Raw genomic sequence first — 27,175 nt, forward strand, 5'->3', positions numbered from 1 at the left:
GCAGCCACTAAATTTTTTTTTTTCTTCCTCCTCATCAGCAAAAGATAATGAAAAATCTAAATTGATTCTTTGAGTTTTAGTTATTTATAACTTTAATTACTTGCAAACGTTGAAAGCTGAGTCTAATTAGAGTCGGTGAGGGATTCAATCAAAGGATAAGATTCAGATTTTATCAAATACTATCAAACCCCCACTCGACCCAGACCTCTGAAAAACTTTAAACTTCTGAAGATGAAATGATCCCAGTTCAGACTCGGAGCTCCAGACGTGCTTCCACATGAGAATCAGTGTTTCCTGGAAAAACGTCCGTTTGCACTTTTGAATCCAGAGTTGTGTTTCGTCAGGTGAGCTGACCCTGAAGCAGATTTAGCACCAGTGTGTTAACTGAACCGTAAATCTGGGTTTGGCTCAGCTGATCCCGAATCAGTGGCTTTTCTAATCAAATGCAAAAAATAAATAAATAAATAAAAAGAGAGAGAGAGATTTATATAAAACGTTTTAACTGCAGGATACAAAAATGAAAATGTGTTTAAAAAGAACAAAATCTGAAAAAAGAGTCAAAGAAACTGGATAAGAAAGAAACCAAAGTAAATAAATGACTCTTTTTGTAAATAACATAAAAAGCTAAAACAGGAGGATGATGGGAGGAGGAGGATCCTGGGACTGGGGCACTGTGGGTGATGTAGTCCGGGTCACATGGCCAGAGCTCGGGCCTTGGCGGCTGCTGCCTGCGCCCTCTGCACGGCTCCCTGGCTGTTCTCTCTCCTCATCAGCTGGTTGGTCTCAAACACGCCCTCGTGGCTGCCGCCGCCTCCGCCGCCGCCACCGCCGCCGGGGCCTCCGTCCACAAACGTCAGCAGCCCTGCACCAGACACACTCCTCATAGTCTGTTTCATCACACCAAAGTGAAGTAACCAGACACCATAAAATATTTACCCCTCACTTCATCCCGTCAACCCTGTCAAACAGCAACTCCACGCTTACAGTCTTTATGCTAAGCTAAGCTAAGCTAACAGGCTGCTGCTGGCAGGTCAGGAGAAGCTGAGAAGTGACGAGGTCTTCACCGATTCGCTGACACGTTTTCTAACCTTAAACATTAACTATAAAACTGTTGATCATGTTTTAGGATGTAAAGAAGAAAAACTAATGAAAGACGTTTTAGGAGACGGAGCTGGAATCTGATTCGACGCTTCAGGCGAAGACAGAACAAATGATCAGGAAGTCACATTTTTATAAATAGTAGAAACTGTGATCGAGACTGAAAACACAGAGTTCAAATCTCATCAGCTGTTTTTCCTGCAGGAATTACATGGTTTACTTTGCAGCATACGACGTGTTTTTCACTAATTTATAGAGATAAAACTTTGCATCTTCTTCTCTCAATCTTCTTCTTCTTCTTCTTCTTCTTCATCTTCTTCTTCTTCTTCCTGCTTGTTTTGTCTGTTTGGGACAAACTCCATCAGCAGTTTTGACTAAAAACACTAGTTTCTGTGTGAACTCTCTCTCTACATGAAGCAGCGACACTATTTGGGCCGAACTGCAGCCGCAACAAACCAGGACGATAACGTTAAAACGTTCAGCCTCCTATTTGAACGTATATGGTTTTATTAGCCGTTAGTTTGTGCTTCATCACCTTTATCTCCCCTCGTGTGTTAACCGTTACCTGAACTCAGGTTAATGTTTGACTGCGAGCTGCTCGGGTGACGCTCCTCTGACTTCAGGCTGCTGCCGGGTCTGACTGGAGGAAACTTTAAGATCCATCTCTATTTTTACAAGAACAAAAAAATGAGCCAGTTGTCACGGCGACACGTTGTTCCGCTCTTGCCACCCGCCAAGTCTTCAAATAAAAAAACGTGTTGATTGCCTCCAGAGACTGAAGCCGAGACATGGCGGGGGGGGGGGTTGTCAGACCAGACAATTAACATCTTTCACTGTTTAATATAATTAAAAAGTATTTAAAATGCTCGTCTCACAACAAGGAGCAAAGAGCACCGACTGCAGCAAAGTGATAGACAGGCGACGGCTTTTATTCCAAAAAAAACAAAAAAACAAAACACACTGACTTCATTTGTGTAAAGTGACACAAGCTTTAAAGTAATTATTAAGAAAAAAAAAGCTCACAACTGAAAAATGAGCAGCAAGTAGCTGGAAACGAAGCCGAGGAAACGCCGTGTCCTGATGATAACGATCGGACGACCATTACCTGTGTTTGACGCCGCGCACAGTTTGTGATTCAGCCAGGTGACGACAGAGGAGTCGGGGCAGGTAACTGTCGTACACATTTGTTGTATAACACAGTGACTTTCCGGTTTATGTTTTACGTGTTTTCTGTGTTTTCCTGAAGACAGGAAGTGGACGCAGGAAGCTGTTTCATCCCTCCCGCTTATTTTTATTTTTATTTTTTTGTGACTCGGCGGATCGAACGGTGAAAAGTTTCCTCAGCTGTTGAAGAAATGAAACGATTAGATGGAGCTATGGTGTGTATGAGACAGGGTTTGAACGAGGAGGGTTAGTGGCGTGGTGAGATCTTACCGTGGCCGTCCACACATCCGCTCTTAAACTCGCCCTCAAACCTCATCCCGTCGAAGCGAGCGAAGACGCCGGCGCCCTGGAACTTCCCCTGAACAAACTCACCTTCATACCTGAAAAAACAAAAAAGAAACCGACGTTAACACGTTGAACTCTACAATGACAATTCATTTGTAGTTATTTAAGAATTGTGAGTAAAAGAAAGAAGAAGAAGAAGAGAGCGGAGGGAGAGTGAGGAGGGACATTTTTCAAAAGCTTGAGGAAATAGTTTCACACAAACAAACAATAAATAACGGAGGTTTGACTGCGACGCCGTCCTTGATCGTTCGGACTCTCAGGCATGAAACTGTTTGCGACTTTCACTTTCATCAAATAGACTTCGACAAAAGCATCACACATTTATAACTGCTGATCGATGGAATCATTTATCTGATGACAGAAGCTCCTGTTTTCATTATTTCTCAGCTCGTTTAAAATCATCAGACTGGAGAGGAAGGAAGTCACAACTACACTCAGTCCAGATATGAAACAGTAATAATAGTAATATGCCACGGGCCTGATTCTGTACATTATGAATTCAAATAAAACAGCAAACGGGCGCTTTTAGTTTACACACACTTTTAGTAACACACGAGGAAATTACCAGGAAATTGGGGTTTTTAGTCAAATGAATAGATTCGATTCAAGATGCTGCAACTTGGTGCAAATCCTGCAAAACGACACGTCTCTCGTTCTTTAATTTATGCCTTCAGAGGAAAGTCAACAGAGAGCTGACATTATAAACTTTAGAAGCTGATGTGTTGTGCACCATTAACGACAGTAGAGCTCATGTCATGTGGGATGGATGGAAGAACTGTTTAACTTTATGATCTTTTCACGATACTCCTCCTTCTTCTTCTTCTTCTTCTTCTTTTTCTTCTTCTTCTTCTACCTCACCACATTTCAGAGGGAAAATATTCTTGCCAACTTTTCACTCCGTGTTACTTTACAAATTAGGATTCATGCATCATACAAAACATGTGAGGTGGTTTATTAAATACACAAATGAAACTTTTAATTTATAACTATTCTGATTCTCGTTTTTGTTCCAGGATTTGCTGCATTTTTTTCATTTTGTTTTAACAATTTATTTAAGATCATTTTGAACTTTGGATCATTGGTTAAAGAAAACAAGTTTTGTGGGATTATTTTCTTAGTTTTTATTAAACAATCATTTGATTAATCGAGAAAATAATCAGAAGAAAAGTCAGAACAAGCTCCACGTCAACAACAACAACAACAACAACAACAACACCACCAGTGAAATGTTGCTTCAGCAGGAATACATCAGTGGTGGTTTCAGCCTTCGTGGCTGTTTGACATTGTCCCACAGACACTGACTTCATTTGTTTCTCCACCGAGCTCGACGACGGAGCTAAAAAAACTTTCCACAACCTTCATGGAGGCGTCAGACGGTGGATGGAAAGATTTTCAGATTCATTCAACACCTCAAAAAACACGATTTAGTGTTTCCACAGACCCTGAAGAATTTGAAGAATGAATCAACTGGCTTTTTTTTTCTTTTTTTCTTCTTTTTCCTCTCTAAGTAACGACACTGCGCTCGGCCTTGAACAGGCTCCACTTTGGTTTCTTCCTCCTCGGCTGTACTTGAACCGCTCACCTTTCGCTAAACAAAGAGGAGCAGATGAAAAGCCGATGTTTCCGTCTGCTCTGGAATGACTGCGGCTAATACGACGGCAAGAAAGAAACCGCCTCTGACAATCAGACATTCATCGTGTTGCAGCCATGAAAGCGCCGCAACAATTCTGAAGTTGGAAAGAATTTTTTCTCTCCTTTTTTTTTTTTATTTTTTATTAAACCACACACCACCTGCAGCTCCGTCTTTGTGCTGCGAACCACCGCCGCTTCTCTCCCGTCTTATTTCTCTCTTCTGTGACACTGATCAACTAGTTCACATTCTGCACTGACTTCTTTCATTATGCCTAAGGACACAAAAGAGACTCACTTTTAACCACCGTCCGGGTTTTGAGACGTTGTTAACCGACTGGATTTTATAACACACTGTGTGTCAGTGATGAAACTCCAGCAGAAAAATCATTTACAGTCATTTAACTGTTTTGATAATCAAAGAATCGAGTTGGTTTCTTCGTTTTACAGACTAAATCATATAAATGATGGACAGAATAATAGACAGACGTGCTTCAGACTGATGCTAAGTGCCTGAATGCTGCTTTGTTGAATGCCACTAGACGTCTCGCAGGCAAAACAAAAACTAAAGATGCAGTTGGGGGACGTTGTGAAGCAGTGTGGGATCATGGGAGTTGTTGCAGGATTCCTTCAGCGTCAGAGGTTCAGCAGGAAACAGCAAACAGACCGGGGGATTAAATCTGGTAGAAACACCGAATAAAGCAGGTTCTCTTTGACAAAGTTAAGATCCAGACGTCCAGTGACTAAAAGTATATTATTTATTTTCTTTAAACGTGGCGTCAGACCGGATAAGAAGTTAACGTTGATGCTTCTGGCGGACGGACCAACAGAGAGTGAGACACACACCTGGAGCCGTCGGGGAAGACCAGCATCCCACAGCCGTTGAAGAGGCCGTTCTCAAACTGTCCCGTGTAGCACGTCCCGTCACTGAAGGTCAGCTGACCCAGGCCGTGACGCAGACCTGGAGAACACACACACACACACACACACACACAGAGCTGAGAGTTAGATACATTAGATGATCTGCTTCTGTCAGATTAGGTTCAGTTTGTTTGTGTACAAATGATAAAAACGTGGATTTAAACTTCGCTGGTGAGAAGCTCATGAAATCACGTCAACAGCTGCAGTTTTCAAGTGATGATGATGATGATGATGATGATGATTCATAAAGAAATGCATTTTGTGTGAAAGCATGCCGACTAGCCGACAGTTCTGACTACATTTATTTATTTTTTATTTTTGTGAAATCGTCATGGTAAATCTATATTATCTATCTCTAATCTATGAATCTATATTATGTTTTATGGGAATATTTACAAGATTTAACTCCCTCTTTACTGGATATAAGAAATTTAAGGGTGAACCCAGATTTTTATCAGTCAGCTCCAGTGATTCAGAAACTTTGTGTTTTCTCTGGTAATTTTTCTGTTTATTACTAAATAATTCTTTATTTATATTAAAACTTAGCATCAAAACTTCAGTTTGACTAATTCCTACAAAGTCACAAATTGAACAACAAAGTAACACAACAACAATAAATGCAGCACAAAGCAACATTTTCATGTGTTTGTTTATTCTTTCTAATGATGCCATTTGATGTCCAGTTAGATTTAGGATCCAGCTTTGCTAACTTACTTTACTTTTAATTACTTACAAAGTCAAAAAAAATAAAAAGATAAATTCATTCAGCTTTCCAAGACCTTCCAGTTTGGTTGTGAATTGATGGCATAGAAAAGATCCTGTTTCGATGTTACTGACAAAACGTTTATTATTTTTCCCCAAGGACACGTGATGAAAATAAGAACATTACATTCCATCAACACTTCTTCATAGTCAACAGACACGTCTGCGTCCCACACTTGAACCGGAACAGCCAAGAATCTGGAGACCAAAACAGTCTTTTTTGTTTTGTCGTTGCATCGTTTAGACTTTGTGCTCGAAGTGGAATTATTCTCTATAACAGCCGCGTGGTTACAATCCAATTTAAATAAAAGTGCTTGCTGAATTCTTTCAGTATGAAAAAAGCAAAGCTGATTCTATCCTTGAAAACATAATCATTTTGGAGGCCAAGTTTAATGTGGCTCATGCCATCAATAATATCCCATGTGTTCATTTCAATCCAGGCAATTATTTTTGAGAGGTTGCAGTCCGATTTAAATAAAGGCGCTTACTGAATTCTTTCAGTATGAAAAAGCAAAGTTGATTCTATCCTTGAAAACATAATCATTTTTGGAGGGAAAAGTTTCACACGGCTTAAACCCTCAATAACATCCTGTGTGTTCATTTCATCTGGGCAAAAAAAAAAAAAAAAGAAGCAACAAGTAAAACACAACTCTAGGCAAGAAAATACTGGATATGAAATATTCCAGCACTTTCCATCATGTTTTCAAAATGGTTTGTTTGTGCACAAAGGAAGAAAAACAGCCGGCGGTTCGCTTGATATCAGACGATGGAGAGTGGCGGAAAATAAATCCCTATTTATGGCTCACTTGAATAATATGCTTACCAGCACAAATGTCATTGGAGCTGCTACACACCTGACCTTGATGCCTGATACAATTCAGATACGGTCACAGTCTCGCCCTTCAGCTCGACACTCCTCCAGTGTATCAGCTAGTTTTTCTATTTAGTCAGACTTGATTTAAAAATGACAATACATATTTGTGTTATGGTCATCCTGAGAGTGCAAATCAGACTTGGTTTCACCGTCTACACCTCGAAGGAATTCGGTACGCTCCGTCCAAAGCTCACACTAAGTTTACTTAATTGATGCATTTAGGAAAGGAGAGGGAACTGATCATATCGGACCGTAAGGAGCTCTGATCCACCGGGATTTCGGCTTTCTGGTCTTCGCCTCGGACCCAAGCAAAGTAAGGTTCCTGGCACGACTCCAGCAACACTTGCAGTAAATATAAGAAATGTATGAGACTGACGTGTTTCGGCTTGTAGGTCAGGGTCACCCACAAGCCGAAACACGTCTTGGTCTTCGGCTTGGAGCTTCCGCGACTTCACTCTGTTCCTGACTGTCATGGTCTCAGCCTGGAGGCTCCAGGGTTTTGGTTTTTTGGACTTTCTTGATTTAGTTTTCTGTGTTTTGGGTTTCTGTTCTGGGTTTTGAGTATTTCTGGTTTGAGTATTTCTGGTTTGGGTATTTCTAGAGTCTAGTGTAGTCTTCCCTGTCTTGCGCTGTTTCCCCGTGCACTTCCTGTTTTATTTTGATAGTCGTGTCGCCCCAGTGTCTGAGCTCTAGTTTTGCTTCCTTTGGTTAATCATCCCTGATGTGTTCCACCTGTGTCTGCTTCCCCACCTGTTCTCCATCGTTAATCAGTTCTGTTCCTTTAAAAAAGCCCTTGCTCTGTCTTGTCTTTGTGGGATCATTGTTGGCTATGAGGTTCGGTGTCTGTTTCGTCGTCGCCATCTGCTCATGTATGGACTTTGGTTTTTTTGTTTGAATAAATTCTTTCACACTGGTTCCTCCTCCACATCTGAGTCTCTCACCCTCACCCCTGCCTCATCAGACTGTGACACTGACCCTCGATCCACTTCGTCATCGTATGGTCGGACAGGTATCGTATCAAAGTCCCCGATTCTGCTATCGTGACGAAACTAATCACGGACGCCACATCCAGGTTTTTCTACAGCTTGTGACGTGCTGTGTGCTACTCGGTTAGTGTAACACAATGAACTAGAGTCATGTAACATGAATGTCTTATTCAATTTGTTCAGTGTCCTTGGACGTCTTGAAAGGAACATATATATGAAACGGTTTATTTACGTTATCCAGTAAGGTCAGAGACGAGTTTTGCAAAAAAAAAAATATATATATTTGGGGGTTAAGAAGACAGATTATTATTTTAATTCAGCAGTTCAGGAGATTATTATTAAATGGTGCCAGCAGGCAAAAGGTGGGCCACTCTTAAAATGTTGCCACAGATGTGAGACCCAATTTTCCTCCTAATTCTGCGATTACTCTCCGGGATCAGGAGGGTGGCGGTCGAAGGAGGAGGGAGGGGGAAGGAGTGAATGTCTTCTCCTTGCTGACCTCTTTTATCAGGCCCGGCGGGAATTAGGAGAATAACTGGATATGAGGCGCGGTTGGACGCGGGCTGAGGAGGTCCTGGGCTCCTCATAGCAGCTGTAAGCGAGGAACAGGATTTGCTGAGAGCTTCCCAGGCGGCATGAAACTGGTGGAAGAGGAGAGAGGAGAGAGGAAGAAGATATGGAGGGAGAACCCTGACAGCAGATTGGGATTTACAGGAGGGGAGGCAAGGGTGAGGCTAGTGAGTGTTGTCCCTTGCTCCCAGCTAATGGCAAAGTAAATTAGGCAGTCCATCTGTCAGGGCTGCTTAAAGTGCTGCTCTCTGCCTAATCTCAGCAGGGTTTTCACAGGAGATTTGGAGAAGAGATTTGGCCCAAACTAAATCTGGAGCTCTGCCTTCCATTTTCAAAGTCTTTCCTCCAATGCATCCATATGTGCAAATGTGTGCGCAAGCCCCCACTCGATTAAGTATATACAGTATATATATATCTATATGGGTAAAGAAGAAGGTCAACAGGCTCTTAAATTCAACCCTTCAGCCTGCAGGACCCCTGACAAGCGAGTGGGAGCCTGAGGCGGAAATTTCACGGATTCTGCGGAGTGTGGAAGAGGCCGCAGTCGTCTGGCCGCAAACGCCAAGAGCAGTGTCTTTCAGGGAGCACTGGAAGAGCTGTGTGAGTGGAGCTATTGAACGTAATGAAATCAAGTGGCATCAGAGCGCTATGAAGTTAACAGTTTACTTTTTAGTGAAGGGACAGATTATCAGTGGGCTGCAGCAGCAGTAAGGGACAGTGCCTCCTGGATCTGATCCCTGCAGACAGTCTCTAATCTGTTGCTCAGCTCCTTTGGAACGCCTCTCTCCAATCTCGTGTTGGGTCACGGTCTCCGGCTAATTACGGTTTAGCTGAATTTGTCCGGCTCTTATGTCAATCAATAGCGGTAATGCACAGAAGTTAAATGACCGCATGGGGGAAGTACAGTAGTAAATGGCTTCTGGCTGTGCCCCGGCTGTTGTGTGGATGTTCCCAACCTACTTCCTGTAACCTGATAGCCCCCGGGTCTGTCTTCAGCCGGCGCTCCTCTGCATTATTCATATGACACCGCAGACCTCTGTCCGACATGCACCTACATGTTTGTGTGCAAACAGTGACTTTGCACGCATGGCCAGCGGAGACACGATGCACGACACGCATCAATCTGTGTTCATGACAACAGCTTCCTCCCAACACACACACACACACACACACACACACACACACGTGTTATTTCAACGAACAGTGTTAAAATATCAGCAGAATGTGTAATCACACATATTTTGGAAATGTCTTAGGAGCAGGTATGTGAAGCTGCTACACAAGGAGTTGTACAGTTAAATATTTCATTAAAAAGCTATAAACAGCAGGTAAAAAAATTACAAAGAAATGGGTGAAAGGGGAACCATCTAGAAGGAAGTAATATCTAGATATGGTCAGATTTTCCTATGGTAAAAATATGTTAGAGCTCCTCCAGTGTAAAGGTCTCTGTCCATGTGTAGTGTGATTATAGATCAGCTCTAGCTTCTATATTAATACTGTGAAAGTATCAAAGCCTCAGTCCACAGAGAAATGCACACAGCCTGTATTCAGAAACTGAGCCTTAAAACCAGCCGTCAGGACTTCTGGAACTTTGTGATGTCACAACAAAGCAGTCACCAAGCCCCGCCCACCTGGACCCACCATCCAAACCTTGCAGGATTTGGTTTCTCTGAGAGTTTTTACCTGAAATCTGCTATATTTTTATTGGATCACTCAGAAAACAGTCGGCCAATCAGAAGAGAGGCTCAGAGCCTCCTCTCTTCTGATTGGCTCACCGACCTGTTGTTACTAGAGCTCCAGAGAGAAGCCTGAGAGAGGAGATGTAAAACTACACTGAGATGATTTTTGGTTCTTAAAACAAAAAATATATCTTCTTATGGATCAACACTTCAAATAAAACACAGAAGAAGAAGAAAATATGGAGCTTTAACAAAATGCAAAAACTGCAAAACTTACAGTAAATTTAGTTCCCAACAGTTTTAGAAAATGTGATAAAACACTCAAAACTCAAGGTTGTAGTTTTTTTCACTAAAGTAGGTTGTGAAATACTTTAGATGTGGTTAAAAGCTTGAGTTTAGAGTATTTTACCATTTAAGCCAATACTCAGTTTTAGAATAAACCTTTGTATCGAAGGTTCAAAGGTCATTCTTGACCATAGGAAACTTTAATTCAGAAAAACAATCTCACTACAAAGTCGATTCAGTAGCTGTTCTGGAGCTTTTAAGCTTTTAAGCCAATATCTAAAGTGCATCAAAAGTATTTTAGGTTATAGGTTGTTTTTTTTTGTTGTTGTTGGATTTAAAAAAATTATACAAATAAATGTGACAAAAGAATCAACACAATGCCAAGAAATCCTGACAGCCAACACAGAGCTGCTGCACCGGCTCTATTAGTGGAGTCATCTCTGAGAAACGTCTGTGCTAAAAACACACACACACACACACACACACACACACACACACACACACACTGCTGTATATTTAAAACTGTACATATCTGTGCATCACAGCCAAACCAGTTTAACAGTTTTTTGCAAACCGTGCAGAGACCATATGTTTCTCCCCGCAGCCTCACACCCGCGTTGGTGCCAAACTTTTGTTCTTTGTTTAACCTTGCCCTAAAGGTTGTCCAAGTGTTTTTGTCAGCCTGCAAATACTGGTTTAGGTAGTGTGATATCGTGTCTCAGTGGGCTCGCTGGCACCAGATGGTGTGTGCATGCATGTGAGTGTAGATCTGCCTGTGGTTACTGACTTCAGTTTGACACTTTCTTCTGTTTTTTTTTTTTTTTTTTTTGCGTATTAGATACAATCTGTTTGTGTGAGGGTGCAGCTTCTTTTAAAAGCCCGAACACTTTTCCTGTTGTGACTCACGTAGAGGAGGACACCCACTTTGTTCCTGACACGTCTGACATGAAATCCCACCCTTCATTCCTTCAAGCTGCCGTGGGCAACTTTCCATCGGCACGATATTCCTCACATTTACTGATGCTACCGTTTGAACCTGAGATACATCCATAAATCAAGTCTAGCTACTGTGTCTGTATTCCAATAACACATGGATCATGTCTGCATGGAAAGGAAAGGACGGCACTTGTCAAGTCCCGCAAGAAAATCCCTTAAACGCACAGTACGTAACCTCTGCCACCAGGGGGTCTCTCGGTCAAACTAACAAAGGACGGAGTTGGGTAACTTCTCCTGGTTTGGATTCCCTCACTGTCGGTCATTCAAGAGGTTTTTACCGGCAGCTGAATTATCCACAGCTCAGCTTCTTTTTTTTTTTTCCTGATAACTTCAGATCCAGACGTCCGATGACTGAAATCCTTGATCTGGTTAAAAACATGACCAAGGTGTAAAAAGTGTATCTTATAAATGTGGCTTCTTAAAACTGGATAAAAGTCAATTATCAGCCTCTGGCAGACAACCACAGTGCTGACGCACACGTGCAGGGGACAGACGACCAAATGAAACGCAACGTATTCAACACAAATTTCTTTAGGTTTGAGAATTGATGGAAACATTTGGGATAATATAAAACACAATAACATATGTTCTAGCCGTTTTTAGACATTTTAATGTGGAAAAGTTACAAATTAAAACAGTAGGTCTGAGTCCCAAAGAAAAGCCAGACAAATCACACACCAACATCCTGCTTTTAGACCGGATCTCACCTGGAAAGCTTTTTTTAAACTAGTCCCAATATTTTCATATTTATAATGTTAGTGTGTCAATCGGGTATAAAGAATATCTTTTTTGCGCTGGAGGAGGTTGAAGGAATAAGAAAGAAACCAAATGAATTTTCTTTTGGGGAATGAACTATTCCTCCAATCCTGTAAAGACCGGACTTATACCCCTCTGAGAATACCACCTCATTGTGGTGCAGGACTCTGGGAACTGGTCCCAGGTGAGGGGCTACACTGACAGCAATTTTACGGCCTCTGTGGATTAACGTCTTCGGGAGGGACTGACCTTGCCCGGATTAAGAAACCAGGGCCTGGGAGGAGAGCTCACAAGGGACGGCTTGGTGGATGGACCTGTACCCATGAGCTAACGCTTTGTGCCCTCCATCAAACCCGAGATGGTGTCTGCTTTTGTGCAAACAACAGTTCAAAAGCCAAAGATATTCAGTCTACTACAACAAGTGCTCCAACCTAAACCACCATATTGTCCCTACCCTCTCAGACAACCAATGGGAGCGTCTCCTGAAGAAGGCAGCAGCCGCACCAGACCGCAGTCGTCACGGTTACAATAATAAACATGCTGTTAAGATCGTGGTTAAAAATAAACGACGATATCTATCCGCTTTAAAAAAAGAAACAGACATCTCATGTGTTGAAGTCGACCCGTCCAACCACCCCAACCACCCCAACCACCTCCCTCTGCGCTCTCCACACAACGTCAACCAACATCCTCCGTTGCTGCCGCCATAATCACCACGGGGTTGTGTAAAACTTGTAAAAGTTCCACAGGGCTGACGTGTTGTTTTCTCTCTCTCAAATTAAATCGAAGGCAACTGGACTTGTATTTGTCTGTGGAAGACGTTTCGCCTCTTATCCAAGCGGCTTCATCGATTTAATTTGAGAGAGAGATAACTATGACCTGGACGAATGAGAACATTCACAGACAGACGTGTTGTTTTGTTTTGGTGATCGGTGACTAGAAGCATCGATTCCCATGTATATGCATCCCTACTTCATATGGCTGCCATAGCTAACCATTAGTATAAACCAGGCTAAGCTTCAACAACGATCCATGTGCATGTAATATATAAATTTAAAATTGTAATTGTTCTATGTTTTGTTTTTAATACTAATTCCTTTTACATGCAGGTTCTATAACTGACTTTTTTCTTTAATTGTTTACACTATAATTATTGATTTTCTATCAACATCAAGAGAATTTATTTTACCCGATGTAATTCTGATAAATCACTGTTGTTTCAAGGAGAACCAGATACCAGAGAAGATTCACATGCCACCATCCAAAGAGAGCCGGAGGTAAGTCATTTACTGACTCCACGACAATCCTCTAAACTAATTTCTCTCACATGAGTCGAGTGTTTATTTAAATCATCCAGTGAACATGTTGAAATATTATGCAAAATCCACCCTCTAAAAACTAGTGCAATCCACCCCTGCACCGTCAGCTTCCTTGACTCTTGACCCCGTCGACAATGACAGTCCGCCGCTGACTTCCTCTCCACTCTCTCAAAGTGACCTCGGATCGAGAAACACTGCTGAGATGTGCACACGTCCCACCTGGTGTCTGTTAATGCAAATAAAGTCTGAGCGCTCCACATATGTTACTGTGATCGCGCTCACTTGTGCCAACAGCATTATCACATGAATCAAACACAAGTGTGGCGTTTTACGCTGGACTCGGCCTTACGTGCATAATTCTTTTAATCACATCATAACAAAATATTTGGTGCGCATGCAAATGTGGTCGATTGATGGAGGATGGATTGCGGAGTGATTGAGGAGGTCAGTCTGTCTTGCCTTCTTTCCATTCGCCGTGGTACTCCTCGCCATTTGAGTAGGTGAAGGATCCTCGTGTCAGGGTCATGGGTCCGGCTGGAACACACAACAAAAAAACCATCATCAAGACCTGGAGCTTTTTCACCTGCAGCTGTGACACTGTGACACAGAGAGAGAGAGAGAGAGAGAGAGAGAGAAAACTGGGTACTCATCAAATAATGTGTCCACCTTTCTCCAACCCACCGTGGCTTAATTGCTACTTTTTGAACGCCGCAGCGTGTCCGCGGAGCAATCTGGCTCAGACTGCAAAGACAGGGGCTCCACAGAACCTGCACACCCCCGTCGATCCCACTTCGGTCTGACAAACCATAACAAAGGCCGTTTGTTCAACTGTTGGATGAAAAGACCTGTCCCGCAGTTAGTGTGACACTTAGACTGCTTTTTTTTTTTTTTTTACTATTTACCAATTGACTTGTTTGAGCTATCGTACAAGATGTCAGAAACCTATGAAAAATACCAATTATTACAGCCCAGGGTGACGTCTGAAAATACTGTCAAAGCTGTTGGCACACAGCTGGGAACGCACTGTCACACATGTCTAAAATACAGTGGTATGTTATAGCATTAAATTCCCCTTTATCATTGTGCTATGGAGATATAAAGTTAAATAAAAACAAAAAACAAAACAAAGCAAGAACAAAACAAGTGGGTCTGTTTTTTTTTTTATTTGCATCATGCACAAACACAAAATGGATGTAAACGTTTAAAGTATTTAAAATATTTCTCAAAGATACACAAAAACGCTGTTAGGTGAGATGTTGACATAACTTTTTATTTGTTTACTATAAAAACTCCACAGGGCATCTTTAAGATTTCCCTTCACCGGTATTAATAAGGGATACAGCTTTAAAATAAAAAACAGTCTGAACAGGGCCTTAGACAAGGGGTGTCCATGTACTTTAGGCCATTTAGTGCAGTACAGCACACCAGGGCAGATAAGATGTATAAACACAGGATGCAAAGTTACAGATTCAAATGCTAGCAGGTACTTTCGGGTCCTCTCTCCTGACTTGGTTAAACAGTAGTATGAAAGCAAAACTCTACCTCATTTATTTGAGATTTATGACGCTTCAAATTTCCTATTTTACTCAAACACATCTTGGTTAGTAAAAACGGCTGTGTTCACTGGAGCTTCTTCTTCTTCTTCTCCTTCTTTCTGGCGTTTCAGAATGAGGCTACAGACAAACCGCTGCAGACAGCAGCATCAAAGACACATTTAGGCTTTCACAATGAAGACAGAAAACATCTAAGGCCCGTTCATTAGGCTGAATAATTGCTCAAATGCCATCAGGCACGCTGTCAGATTATGGACGGGAGGAGGAGTGTGTATCCCTCCATCTAATGTTGCCACAGTAACGGCGCCCTAATCCCTTTCATCCTGCCGGCATGACGCTGCCAGCCTCCGAAACACACACACACACACTCGCGCGCACACACACACACACCCACACAGTGAGCAGGCCTGAAGAAATAAAAAATAAACGTTTTACCTGTTTTATTAAAGAGTAACTCAGTCCCTTTTCTCTACATCACTGAAAACAACGCGGCAGTTGGAGGATTCCTGCTCCTCTCGGCGGCTATTTTTTTTTTTTTTTGCCGTTTCCGTATCTGGCGGTGTCCTGGCAGAGCTGCCTCAGCGTCTCTCCAAGGTGCCGCGCTGCCATTGGCTGCCACGCGTCCACCCCGATTCAAGACGCCCTCCCATTGGTCGCGCTTCCCCTCCGTCCAACCCCTACGCGGGAGACATGTTTGTCGAGGGCAGCGGGTTCAACGACTTAATTAGCCGAAGTGCTCCTCCGTTAAAGCGTTTGCCCTTGCCTTTTCTTTTTTCTTTTTTTTTATTTTTATGTGCTGCCCACCGTCTCTGTAGGATTATAAACCGGCAGCGAGGTTCCCTTTAATGACACTGTGTCATTTCATGTTTCAATTTGGTGATTAGACCCGCGTTTTGGCGAGTTTTATGGAACATGATTTATCGTTCCGCCAGTGCGTTAAAACAGCTGCACCGAGGTGGAGGGTTTGCTAAATGAGGTGATATGGATTCAAAGCCAATAAGGCTTTAATTCACTAGAAAGCTGAGGGGTAAAAAAGAAGAAGAAGAAGAAGAAGAATCAAGGTGACCCAAATAAAACAAAACTCTGCTGTCCTGATTTTGTTTCTCTGGGGGAAAGCGGGACTAGGATTAATGTGATAAAGGCCCTAGCTACTTTTTTTTGATTATTATTAGGCCCAAACTGTGGCCAACAATGAACTTCATTGTTGTAAATTAAGCTGATTAATAATATATCAATAATATCTTAATGAAAAGCTACAATAATCAAACCTGTGCGGGTGATGTTGCTTTTATTTTGGACAGAAAGTCAATAGATAAACTAAATAAATCTGGGCCACATGCCTTTTTTTTTTCTTCTGGCCCAATATGCGCCTCGGTTCCACGGCCCGAATCCGGCCCATATACAGCGTGCCCGTCAGATACTACTTCCACATCTGGGCCGATTCTGGCGCACACACACACACACACACACACACATAGAGAATGACCCGACTGTCAGCCAATACGGGAAGATAACAGCCGATATCTGCCCAGATGTGGAAGTATATGTGGGCCAGATGTTTAATTTTGCTATCTGATCCCACCACTGCACTTACGTTTGTTTGGCTAATCGAAAATCGACTGTTAATTAATTAATTAACACTTTTGTTTCAAGCGTAATGCGCCAAAAGGTGCCAAACCCACATGAAGAGGGGCTGATCATATGAGATCGTGACTCACAGGCAACCTAATCACCTTAAAACGTCCCACTAAAGGAGCTCATGAAATTTACCTTTTATTACAATTTAAAAATATATGTATTTAATTTATTCATTTAACTGTCCACTTATAGACTTTGTACATTATTTCCTCTCACTACATGATGATGTAAATGCTGTCTCAAAGACTTTTCCTACACTGCCACGCCACAAAAAAAAAAGACAGCAATGAAATCTTGGACTTACTTGCATCATCTTGTCCAGTGGCCTTTTTAAAGGAGGAGGCAGGTATTCAGTGTCTGAAATAATGGAAAATGAGAACTAAAGCTAGAGAACTGAAGGATATGAGAAAACAATTGATCCGTTTTTCATGGGCAGACAAGGTGGAAGCATCAACTCGTGCAAAGTCACATGATAAAAGACGAATTGCACATATTCAGTTACCAAATTTGTTGATATTAAACTTGAGAGGGCTCCCTTCAAACTCAGTTGCGTTGATACAGTTTTTAAAGAGGAATTCAATCTTTTCATTAAGTTTTTAATTGCATTGATGTTTGTGCTCTGTGCTGTTTTGCATGTGTTTCCCTGCAGTTAAGTTGGCTGTATTTGAATCCCATATGTATTGATAAATGTGCATTGCAATAGTTTACATTATAAATGCTGTGATATGTGGCCTTGGTCCACAAGCACCTTTGCCTGCGATGATATACGGTGTAAATAACCAGAACCACCAGCGGTTGTATGCAGGTCAAGTTGCAGGAAGTATGGTCTCACTCTCTCCTTTTACAGCGTTTTGTTTTTTTGCAAAACGTTATGATGTCACAGTGAAGTTGACCTTTGACTGTTAGAATATATAATTTCATAACTTCATCATTTTACTCTGTCACACATTTGTGTGAAATTGTCTCATATATTGGCACATTAATTTTTGAGTTAAAAAAAAACAAAACAAAAAAAAACATGTTTTGTGAGGTCACAGTGACTTTGACCTTTGACTTCTGACTTTTGACCTTTGACCACCAAAATCTGATCAGTTCATTCTTGACTCCAAGTGATTTTTTGCACTCAATTTAAAGTCATTCCCTCAAGGTGTTCCTGAACGGGACGGACTGAAGACATGAAGCCTCCTGGCCACAGCTGTTGCCGACACAGGGGCATAAGAACTATATTGTGAGTAATCCCCCCCCCCCCCCCCCCCCCCCCCATGGACTTATACACAGGGTCACAGCTACCACTGAGGACGCCGACATCATGTGGTATTACAGTGTGGTATTGTGGGAGCTGAAAACCTTTCATGCAGATGTTTGTAGAGCCCGGAGGTTTCAGTATTTTTCTGCCAGAATTTGATGAAAAAGAGCAAAAATCTAAACGAAACGCCGACACTTACAGATCTGTATTTCCTAATAACTGCCTTAGTTAGTCGTGTTGTGTTGCTGATTGTTGATATTAATTGAAATTTCTCTTAAAGAAACACTTCATTTAAATACATATTGCAGAAAATATGATACAAAATTCCAATTAATACACATTTTTAGACACTTTTTGGAGGGGAAACGTAGATTCATGATGGCTACAGCTCTACGTACACACACACAGGTTATTTCTAATAGAAACACCTCATGTAAGTTTTGGATAATTCTTTAGTGATGCAGGCGACAGTCAGAGTCGAGCTTTTATTAATTTCTTTAACAAAAGCTAATCCACTGAAGCAGGACTTGTGGTAATCCCTTAATTGGCTAAATAATATTCTTGTGAATACATGAATATTAGTGATGTCACTGGCTGAATTTACGGTTCCTGGTAGACCCACTGAGCCTCAGGAACACTGAGGGGATTTTCAGGAGAGCCTCTCTATGTTTAGAGCTACAGTCACGTCAAGGAGCTGTAGGCTCTTTTATTTTCATAAAATGACACTCCAGCAGTTTTTGAAAACAACGCGTCTTTGTAAACATCGCATCTACAGTCTATATGCTTCCGCCTATGCAGGGAGCCGCACTGTAACACATCTGTTAATTTAAACAATGCAGTGTCTTTATGCGCATTTTAAATCCCCGGCGCACCCGCGCCCTTTGACACACATAGCTTTAAGCCATGGCAAATTTGGAGCACAGGCGCCATGTGCTGCGCCCTGTCCAACATTAAAACAGACAAACATCCCATTAAACGACCAATGACAGCACATCCTCGCGCAGAGATGCTGGGAAGGATGGAGGGGAGGGGAGGGGAGGGGAGGGGGCGCTTTTGGTGGGTGGGACAAATAAGCGCTATAGAAAGGGGGATGCTGCAGCCCCGTCCCCCTCATATCTCACTCCACCCAGCCCTAGAATAAAAACCACCGGTGACGTGCGCGCAGGGAAGCACCCAGCAGTATGTGCGCGCCCACGGGAGGGGCCGATAGAAAATGGCGAGTCTGTGCAAAAGGCAGCAATGCACGATAGAGAGGCGCGGCTTTCGGCAGGAACTTGACTCTTGGAGGCACAAACTCATTCACTGTGTAGGTAAGCTCGCTTGGCATTGTGTGTGTGCGTGTGTGTGGCGTGGTCCGGGGGGGTCGGAGGGCGCCGGTAACTGTGTTGTGTTTGTGTGTGTGTGTTTTTTTTTGGAGTGTGCGGAGCTCGGAGCCGGGGCTGTGTAATGTCCACTGGAAAACCTATAGCTGTCATTTTTTTGTTACGCACGGCTGTTGCCTGGCGCTGCCCGCCTCCCACCGGACACGTCCAAAAATATTCTGCTCCAAGTTTGTGGGCAGGGGTCGGGCATGTCGCCGGGTGTTCCACCTGCGGACTGAGTGTGTGTCACCTGTCTGACGGTTGGCTGTGGTTTCATGACGGGAATCTGCGGTTTGGAGCCGCCACGGTGTTTTTTTTTTATACATTATTCCATAGCTGTTTATTTATTGTAAGCAGGGCATGTCACGTGGGCAGATGGAGCTGCGCCTCGGCCAATCGGCTCCTCAGCTATAGGCCGGCCCGTGCCCGCGTGCGCGCCTCCGGGGGTTGAGTTTTGTGGAAAGGTGGGGAGGGGGGAGGGCGGTGCGCGTACTCAATCTCCAAACATGACGCCCCCCCCATCGCCCCGCCCCCCTTCCTCCGCCTCCTCCCCACTCCACCACCCCCACCTTCCACTGCCCTGGAAATCGGCTTTTGGGAGCGCGCATTGCTGCATTGGGAAAATGTCAGTGGAAATAATTTTGTATTTTTGGGGGGAGGGGGGGTAAAGGCGCGGGGGGTCGGCAGGGAGAAACGCCGCGGTGCTCGCCTGTAAACCGGGATTCAGACTTGTTGAAACGCCGCCGCTGGACGCGGAGGGAAACTCTGCTTGTTTGTCACAAGACATGATTATGTTTTTGTATTTTTAATATTTATGACAGGACAGCTTCTCTCTCTCTCTCTCTCTCTCTCTCTCTCTCTCTCTCTCTCTCGTCAGTTTACAGCAGCGGCCATGACATGTGTCAGTCTTTGTTTTACAGTGAAGAACTGAAACAGATTCAGTCTTTGACCTCCTTCCTGCTCTCTCCATTACTTCATGTTGGCTTTTATTTTGGAATTTTCTTCATCACATCATCCCCCCCCCATCACACACCCCACCCCCACCCCCCATCCATCATATCTGGTGTATTTCATTAGCTCACTTTAATCCGGTTACATTGACCTATCCCGATGTTATGGCAAGATTATCGTCCACTCTTCGCCTCTGATCTCCTAACCTCTCTGGGTTTCCTCGGCTCTCTGCCCGGCTCCTAATCTGGCTTTTATCAGTGGTTAAAGCACCATCACCACCACCACCACCGCCTCCTCCACCGCAGCAGCAGCAGCAGCAGCAGCAGCAGCAGCAGAGTCGGGGTGTTGCGGCTCCACTTGTTTTTGGATGCATTTCTGTGTCCAGATGTTGCGCGTTGACCTGTCACCTACTTACCCATCCGACCGCTCTGTAATAACTCACGTGGCCTGATTCCGAGGAGGCTTTTTAGTGAGAAAACCTCCTAATGAGGGGATGCAGTGGTTAAATCAGAAGGTTGGGTAATCTCTGACCTCCAGTTGGTGCGATCAGCATAAAGCCATAAGGAATCGCAGTCAACAGTATCAGCACCAGGCGGTCGGATCGATCACCGGACGTGGGATTTCTCACATAAAATAAAAAAGTGCAGCTTTAACCTATTTTTCTAGTTTTCATTACCCACGATGGCGCTGCTCTCTCTCTCTCTCACCTGCGTTTACAGCCTAATTAGTGCTGTTTTAATGATTTAGTAGGTCACTGGGTTTGAGTTAAAAGCAGCAGAGGAGGATGTCGGTCCCTCCCTGAAAGTCTAACACAGTCTGGAGCGTTTGCAGTCACCTCTAATGAAACCGAGCCGCATGCAAACCTGTAATAAACAGATATCTCCGTACGTCCCCGGAGAGAGAGACTATAATGATACTAAAGTCAATAGAGAAACCATAAGCGTGATGAACCTGCTGTAAGCCCACACTGTTGTGCACCTTGGAATCAGTGTAGTAATATCACAATGTTACCGCAGGGCATTGAAATGCCATCAAACACAATAATGAACTGGAGGTCGGCTGCTGCGGCTCAGCGTGGTTTATGTGTGCGTTTGCACGGAGACGGGACTGCGTTGGTTAGTGAGTTTTCGTCTTTGGTTTGCAAAGCGTGACGAGTTTTTTAGGTTCTCACAGCTCAGATCGAAGTCTGACGTTTGTTTGTTTGTCAAACTGTGAGAGACTGAGACCGGAGAGGATTCGTCTTCTGACCCGCTGCACCATTTGTTTCCAAAGTGCTGCGAGTCCTAAAAAGACTTAAAACTCTGAGGAAAGTGTTTTTATTGTGTTGTCATATTAGCATTTGTCACATTTGTGAAACAGCATCACTGACACTGCAACTAATGATTATTCTTCGCTTTATCTGATTAGCTGTTTGACTGATAAAATGCCATAAAGTCGTTCTCTGTTTGGGCAAAGAAAATCTTTTATTGTGTCTTTTCAACCTTCTTAATCCCAAGGACATTGAGCTTACAGACAGAAAAGTAGAAGAAAAAGCTTCACATCTTTACAAGTGAGAAACTATTTAAAGAATATTTGGCATTTTTTCTTGCAAAATGTATTTAAAGATATAATGAAAGTATTTCTTCGTCAACTGGAAAAAGACACGAGGTTATAAAACAGTTCTTGATTTGAGCGTCGATACATGAAAAACCTCCAAACTCCAAAATAAGACACTGAAAGAAATAAAAAAACATAAAAAAAACCCCAAAAAACAACAGTTTAACTCTTGTGATGGAGGATATAATGATCATTGTGTCGGAGGCGTTTGGTTTTTAGAAGGTCAGGAAACAGAGGCGGACGTCTTGCAGTTTATTAAAGTTCATAGCGATGCAGAGGGACGCAGCTCGTCGACACAGCCCGCCCGGCCTCTCTGCCCCGTGCTGCTCCGATAATAAAGTAGGGCCTATATGCCATAGAAAGGTTAACATTATTAGCTGGTAGCAATTATAGCCCAACTGCTGATTCCTTTGGCACATATTCTGGGTAAGAGAGTGCAGCTAATTTGATTGCTGAAAGGTTGTGGCAGTGCTGCAGAGAGACAGACTGTGAGGGAGAGCGAGAGCGAGCGAGGTGTGAGTCTGAGTGGCAGATTGCTTTTTTACATTTCTTTTTTTTTTTGTTCTTCTTATACCTCCAACACTTCTCACAGGCTCCGTGCACAGAGCCGCTCCGTGCACGAGGTATTAACACCACTTGTTGGATTAGTTAGCGAAGTTACAGTGGTCATCTGGTGAGCGGAGCATCGGCTGGTTTCATGCTGCATGATAATATAGATGATCATCATTCACTACATTTTTTTTTTTTTATGGTTTCTTAATTTAATTTCCCAAAAATGCACCAAAGCACTTTACATGAAAACATAATGATAAAAAGTGACGTGTGCTCTGAGAAGAGGACGTTCAGCTCCTCATCCATCTTTGTGTGGCTAACTCTGACCCCCAACCTTCAGCTGACGTAAACCAGGAAGTAAAGCTTGTCACTATTTGGCGACAGGTTTATTCAGGTCGTTCTGCTCTGGGATTTTTTTATTGACTCATATGTTCTAGTATTCAAACACATGCTTATCTGAACTCGGAGGCTCAGTGACTGCTGTGGATGTAAATGAGCATTTTTGCTACAGTACATGTGTTTTGTACTGATGTTCATGAACAAGCATTGTGCCTATCAAATAAACAAATACATAAAATATGTTTATTGAAGCAGAAGTCTTTTGAATGGGCCACAATGAGGAAACAGGGAGGAGGTAAATGTTTTAGCTGTAGCTCCTCGCTCCTCTTCCTGAGCTCAAGATGAAGTTAAATTTTTACATTTAAGCGAGTCGTGCTCAACCCGCTGTGAAACCACGATGTGCAGGATCATCCGCTCTGGTGTCAAGTGTCATTAAATGAACAAATCTACTTCTGTTTATCCGTCTATCTGTCGATCTACTCCCTCGATTGCCTCCTCTGCTTGGAGTCAAATCCTTGTCTTATCGAGTCAACAAAATCCCTCCCCTCCTCCCTCCCCTCTCCGAGCGGTCGGCTTTTATTTCAGTAATGGACAGATGGACGCCCCGAGAGATCTGCCTTCGACTTTCACATCTTGCTAATTCTTTTCATGGGCTTTTTGAAAAGGAAAACAAAACATGGCACATTTATCAGGAGCTGGTGGGGAGAGTGGCAGCGATCCACCCATTTGACCAGATTGGGTGCCAACACTGTAAATCTCTATGCACCCTCTTCATTACACATTCACACACACACACACACACACTGCTCTGCTCGACCGTAATGTGTGTGTGTGTGTGTGTGTGTGGAGCTATCTCGGGGGCCGATCCATGCCAACCAGGAGCCCCGTGGGAGGAGGGCTGCTCTCTTTGGGGTGAGGGGGGGTTTTGACTGCAATCTGTGGAAAAGCAAAATACACCACTGGCACCGAGTGGATGTCGACAGAAGGTGTGGGTGTGTGTGTGTGTGTGTGTGTGTGTGTGTGTGTGTGTGTGTGTGTGTGTGTGTGTGAGAACCATTATTTATTCTGAAAAACGTCCACTGGCTGCTCTGCTCTTTTCCAGCGACGTCCTGCCTCATGTTCAAACACACATTTATCTAAAGTGCCAGAAGGATCAAACCGGCTGGAATTTAGTTGTTTCTGAGCAGGAAACTGTTTCATCTTGTTTTGTTTTGTTTTGTTTTGTTGTTTTTTGGCTGTTGAGAAAGAAGTGAAATATTTCAGAAAAAGAAGCGCGTGAGTTCAGCGAGTTAAAAGAATGAAGTGTGACAGCTTTAAAAGAGTCTCAGGAGAAGAGGGAGGCAGCCGACTCTCAAAAAGACTTTTTCTGTGGTTGTTGTTGTTCTTCTTCTTCTTTTTTCATCTTTCAGAAAAACTCATTTCTTTGCTTTAATTTGACTTTATTTTCACAGTGTTTTTGTCATTTTCTTCCCCTGGGATCCTTTGAATCTCTGGGAGGGTTGTAACTATTATTTTTGAGGTTTTGTGAAACCAGAGAAGGAATGGATCAATATAAAGATGATGCAGCTGCTGCAGATGGTGGAGGCGGAGTCAGTGATTTACCTGCTGGCAACAGGAAACAAACCAACTGACAGCTCGTCTTTTCTGAGTTGTCCTCTTGTTAATGTCGCTTTTAAAAAAATAACAAAAACAACTTTTTTTGTTAATGTGAAACTGAAGAAAATGAATCCTTTTAGAGGCAACACGTTTCTTCCTTTTCCTCCCTTCACAGAGACCAAAGTCCTCCACCTCCTTAAACCACACTTTGGACACAGCGTCCCTGACTCAACCTGTGTGTGTGTGTGTGTGTGTGTGTGTGTGTGTGTGTGTGTGTGTGTGTTTCTTCTGTTATATGAGCTACCTGACCTCCTCGGTACAGTTCTTTTGACACTGATGCCATGAGGGCTCATGCACGGTTTGGAGATTGTGTTTGGAGTACACACACACACGCACGCACACACACACACACACACACACACACACACAGGGCTGGGGAGGGAGAGAGAGGTGTTGAGGCTTTAGAGCAGCAGGAATGTTTGCATGGGCTCAGCCTTTAGTGAATTCCTCCTGGCTCCTCAATAATGGCCGCTTTTGTGTGGAAGGTCATATTTGAGCAATTTGCTTTTCAGAGTATTTGATCAATGACATGGAGGGCCGTGTGTGTGTGTGTGTGTGTGTGTGTCTTTGTAAAGAGCGATTTAAGACTTACAGGACATGTAGCCGTCACAGAGGAGAGTGGAAACCCTCCAGTCTCTGCCTCTCTCCCTGTGAATTCACTACTGGTGGAATTAAAGTAAAAGTGTGTGTCAGCCAGACTGTCATTAACAATTAATTAATACTAAGTGGCACCTCAGTATTCCCAAACAAGAGGAGCCAGCTAATGAGATAGTAATAGGGCTGAGGAGAGGGTTAAGCGGTGTTAAGCTGTGGTGGTTGGGAGTTAAAGGGACAGTCCGTGGCTTCACTCGTCTGCTCTCGGTCATTAAAGGGAGAATATATAAAATGAGATCTGTATGAAGCTCCTCCAGCAGCTAATCGAGATGTTAAATGTTTAACGAGAGGAATTAGATAAAAAACACTGAAACAAAAAGTCCTCAGTTCAGTTAAAGTGTCATCTCAGAGCGGGCTGTGTTTACCCAGCAGGCATGGCAGCGTGCCCACAGGTGCACCCTGGGAAATGTAGTTCCTCAAAGAGAGGGGGAGAGAGAGAGAGAGGAGCTGGAACGATGCAGAGAGGGAGAGAGAGACGGAGAGGGGGAGGGTGGGAGGAGGGACGGCTGCTTTCATACGACAACAAACCCGGCGAGGACACGACAGACGAGGTTTGCACAACAAATGACACGGAAACAATAGGCAATTATTTGCAATTCAAAGACTGAATGGACTTCATTATGATTTAGCCTTGGACATGAGGGTGTTCACGGAGACGCAGGTAAACCCTCCGCAGACAGACAGACAGACAGACAGACAGACAGACAGACAGACAGGAACACTGGATTAAAAACACAGCAAACGATTACAAAGCGCCGTCTTTATTTTCATTAGATGTGAATTAATCTTATTTCAAAATACAAAACACACAGTAGTTTCTTGATAAATATGTTTTATGTGTTAAAATAGGAGCCAGATGTCGACGTCCAAACACAAGCATCAAGACGAGATAGAAATGAACAAAATAAAAGGAACAAAAATGGCTTTATTTTAACTTTAATGAGGATGTTTAAAAAACAGAGGTGTAATCACAAACACACAGACACTCTGCGCGACACTGAAACAGAAAAACGTAGTGATAGACGAGATGTGCAAAAATAAAACAAGAAAAAACGGTTCCAGTCTGAATCCGGAAGGTTAAAACTTCCCCGGGTGAGAACGAGAAGCTCCGTCACCAGGTCCGTGCACGCCCACGCCCACGGAGCGGACGCCGCGCTCTGACTCCGTCTGCCTCAGATAACGTTTCTTCACCCTCGTTTTCATGTAGCTCCTGTCTTACTGCAGTTGCTATGAGATATGATGAGTGAGATGAAGAAGGAAAAAAGATGCGACATCGGTTCTTTGTTTTTTTTTTTTTTAAAATCTTTTTATGTAATAAACCGTTTTCTCTGAAAACACAAATCTACTGTAAAATAAAAAAATATATGGATTAAATCTTCACCACTTTGGCGTTCAAGTTAAAGTCCTTCACTCACTTCACCCTCTCCCCTCCCCCTCCCCCTCCCCCAAACATACAAAGATACTGGAAACCTTTTGCACCAGAAAACCCTGATAAACCCGTTTGGACATCATATATCCTTCTGCCTCGGCCCTTTAACCAGCAGCTGCAGCAGCAGTGAACTCCACAGCTAGAGGAAGAAGAATGTCTCTCCGGCTTCATTATTCCTCATGTAAAAGAAGAAAAGAAAGAAGCCAGCGGGGGAGTTATTACCAGCAGTGAGATGATGATATTCAGCCTCTTTTTTAAAAGGGGGAATCCTCTAAAAACATGAGAGAAGCCTGTGAGGGAAAGGGAGAGTGAGGGCGGCACAGAAATATGCTTCATGATGTGTGTGTGTGTGTGTGTGTGTGTGTGTGTGTTCACTTTATCTGCTTCAGTTAGCTTTCATTACTGCAAACCTTTTTCTTTTTTCTTTCTTTTCTTTTTTTCCTTCCTTCCCTGCGTGTTTTGGTCTTTCTCTGCCTGACGGCTCGTCAAGATGAACACACGGAGCAGAAAGAGACTAAAGAGAGAGAGAGAGCGCCAACATCCCCGCTCTCACTTCCAGCCTCTTTTTTTTTTTATTGTCTGTTCATTTTATTTCTTTCTTTCTTTCTCTTTGCTGTTGCTTCTCTCTGCAATTATAAACTTTAACCTATGATGCAAGGGTGTGGAATAAAGCTCTGCTCTCGTCTTGTGTCGGGCGAGCTACACAGTTTTCGGCTGCAGAGAGGGGGGGTTGGGGTTGAGGTTGGGGGGGGGGGGGGGGGTGTCAGCGATGTCAGCATTGTTGTGAGAACATACAGAAGTCATTGTGTGCAGAGC

General features: G+C 43.2%; 1 protein-coding gene across 1 annotated transcript; it reads right to left on the minus strand.

The window, feature by feature from the left end:
• Window positions 1–692: 692 nt before the first annotated feature.
• LOC111235851 (MORN repeat-containing protein 4-like) lies at window positions 693–15,446 on the minus strand. The gene is made up of 5 exons (XM_022764423.1): window positions 15,373–15,446; window positions 13,844–13,918; window positions 5,083–5,197; window positions 2,533–2,642; window positions 693–862 (listed from the first exon to the last, which is right to left on the minus strand). Exons 2-5 carry the CDS (start codon window positions 13,908–13,910, stop codon window positions 693–695), a joined length of 462 nt encoding a protein of 153 aa, XP_022620144.1. The 5' UTR covers window positions 13,911–13,918; window positions 15,373–15,446.
• Window positions 15,447–27,175: the final 11,729 nt, after the last annotated feature.

Source organism: Seriola dumerili, unplaced genomic scaffold (genome assembly GCF_002260705.1).
Source record: "Seriola dumerili isolate Sdu_G_001 unplaced genomic scaffold, Sdu_1.0 BDQW01000538.1, whole genome shotgun sequence".
NCBI classification, from domain to species: domain Eukaryota; kingdom Metazoa; phylum Chordata; class Actinopteri; order Carangiformes; family Carangidae; genus Seriola; species Seriola dumerili.